Here is a 2,730-nt window from a genome sequence, read left to right as displayed (position 1 = left end):
TTGTTATACAGTAAGTACAGTTGTAGGCAGTAAAATCCTAGAGGCTACTGTCCCTTTAAATAATTCATGTAAAACAATAAAGTACTCACTCGGTATCCTTTAACTTTTGTGATTTACCGATAACTAGTTATGGTTATCAAAAGTATTTGAACAACACACATCTATGCTAGAGCTCAAATTATTCTCTAGGGCCTATGCATATATATATATATAGCACAGTTTTTTCTATTGTATAAATGCAGATTCTGAGTAAATTCAATAAGATATAGCGGAATTTTCGCGACTGTCAATTTTTCTATGCATATGGGGCCCACGTACATATATACCCCGTGTCTGTGGCGCAGTGTTGAAAATAAAACGTGTCTAAATGTATACAAGAACCATCGTTTATTTCGTAGAAACGTATCGACAAACTTTACAGTAAGCTAAGAAAACGCGCTAATGAGGACCCAGATGCGCTCGCGGAATCCAGCTTTCTTTTATGTGAACTTCTCCGTATTTGCACGACCCTACTGGAAAACTAGCGACATACGGTTCCGGCCTGGTGGTATCGGTCACGCTGATGTCGAAATATCCATCCATGTCCAGGTCAGGATGGGTAATCACGTATTTAGGAGTATCTCCGGCGCTGGCACGGTTATGCGATTCTAGAAAAGCGAGGACATTATGCAATTATGCAATTGTGAATTAGATATTATCACCAGGAGTAAATAATAATAGATTATTATTATTCACTCCGGTTATTATTATATATTAGTGCATGACGTGATAAATCGTTGAAATCTCATTGGATAACGCAGCAGGCACTATGAAGCGATATTCCTTCCCAAAGCAACACTATGAGAGCATAGTGCCCCCAACAACAGGCATTAATGTTTTTAGTGCATCACATGACTATGCAATCTACTTTGCATGCTTATATACCTTCTTTATACTCCCTAATTTGCCGGTGCATTCGATGTAACAAAACGTTCGACACAAACACAACCGCCGTTCGAAAATCTTGCGTGGCGCCCAGACGCAGGAGATTCGTGAGGTAAACACAATGCGTTATAATAACAATGCGTCGCGCAAGCGATAGTGCCCGCTCAGGCGGGCACTATCGCTTCATAGTGCCTGCTGCGTTATCCAATGAAATTTCAACGATTTATCACGTCATGCACTAATTATATATTAATGCCTGCTGTTGGGGGCACTATGAGAGCATAGTGCCCCCAACAACAGGCATTAATGTTTTTAGTGCATCACATGCATGACTCGCACATGACTCGACTGACACACACCTTTTTTTTTTTTTAATAATTATTAATTTATTAGTATATTAGTTTGCATGCAATTAGATATCGTTAACCGCACGGTCTCTCGATTTCGATCGTCGTGAGTCATATAGGCAGACACCATGATACGATAAATCGATTTTTAGGCCCCGCGGGAATTTATATTCGGTCAATATGGTATGATTACGTTACATAATGCTACGATATGGTTTTACGTTTCTATACATAACACTGCGTACCGAATGCTCTTGACCTGTCTTCGTATAAGGATTTCTGTGAATAACAATTTTTCTCATGTTGAAATTACGGTATTTATATACGGAGTATGAATTTTATGAGCAAATCATTATCGTCCAACGGAAATGCTTAGCACGCATTCTATGTAAATATATATATTTCTATATCTCTTCCTTTTCTATATTAATATTTTATGTTTAATGTTACCGTCGCATGGCTATGAACTTTAGGAACTGCATTAGCTTGCGTGACCGTTGTTCGAGGCGATGCCCCACGTATTTTTACTACGTTTACGCAGTATGTTTTAAGTAAGGTTTTTTTTAAGGGGGTTTAGGCTGTCATCTCGTACCATGCTTCCAAATGCGTCTTCCAAATGTACTGTGTCTGTATGGTGTATGGATTCATCATCGCCCTTGACTGAGTCAGGTGCATCATTGATCTATAAACGAAGCCATTATCAGTATCTGCAGCTGAAAATGTGTAGCTCACTATGTAAATTTCGAACAACTACCCGTGTGGCCTAACAGGAGGCGCCACACGATGCATACTGTGGAGTAGATTGCAACGAATCGTTGTTGAATATTATGTAGGCCTAGATATATCACTTTATATTCTAATTCAAAATATGCGTGCATATCACTATGAATACCTGTGGATTCAGCACCGCGTAGTAGAGAAAGATGAAAATTCCCTGGGAAAGAAAGAGACAATAATTAGTACAATATAGTAGATCAATTGCCATCTCATTCAGTATGAATTATTTGTTTTCATACGTCATATATTTCGGTTAACGATATTATATATATATACATGTTGGAAAACAAGTCACTAGAGCATTCAATGCTTTTAAACAGAAAAAAACGTCTAGTCAATAAGCAAAGCTAGTTAATAGGTCAATTTTATCATCAAATAAATAGGCTAACATAGTTCGGATATCGATTACTCACCAAAATAGAATTAAGTAGACCGTAAAGCCAGTGATATATGACGACGTTGTTGTCATTGGTCGCTATAACTCCAAATTGCCAAGTTGGATAGAGCAGCATGAATAGAATCCAGAATCCTGAGATCCAGTAACTGTAACGAAACGATCGGAATTACTGATACGTCTACGTACTACAGCAGAATGGATATATATATATATAGAGTGAGAGAGAGAGAGAGAGAGAGAGAGAGAGAGAGAGAGAGAGAGAGAGAGAGAGAGAGAGAGAGAGAG

At 38.4% G+C, this 2,730-nt stretch overlaps 1 protein-coding gene across 1 annotated transcript in view; it reads right to left on the bottom strand.

Moving 5' to 3' along the window:
- Positions 1-373: 373 nt before the first annotated feature.
- Positions 374-2,730, bottom strand: part of LOC106804645 (brain-specific angiogenesis inhibitor 1-like) — a 10,972-nt gene continuing 8,615 nt past the window's right edge. The window contains exons 16-20 of the mRNA XM_014805912.1: positions 2,462-2,591; positions 2,164-2,205; positions 1,864-1,953; positions 1,517-1,550; positions 374-647 (exon numbers count right to left, since the gene is read on the bottom strand). Coding sequence (XP_014661398.1) covers positions 439-647; positions 1,517-1,550; positions 1,864-1,953; positions 2,164-2,205; positions 2,462-2,591 — 505 coding nt within the window. The 3' untranslated portion in view covers positions 374-438. The remainder of the gene's footprint in view (positions 648-1,516; positions 1,551-1,863; positions 1,954-2,163; positions 2,206-2,461; positions 2,592-2,730) is intronic.

The sequence above is a fragment of the Priapulus caudatus genome, unplaced genomic scaffold (genome assembly GCF_000485595.1).
Source record: "Priapulus caudatus unplaced genomic scaffold, Priapulus_caudatus-5.0.1 Scaffold82, whole genome shotgun sequence".
Classification (NCBI taxonomy): domain Eukaryota; kingdom Metazoa; phylum Priapulida; class Priapulimorpha; order Priapulimorphida; family Priapulidae; genus Priapulus; species Priapulus caudatus.
Note: the sequence above shows the minus strand (reverse complement) of the source record. Positions and strands in the feature narration are given on the sequence as shown.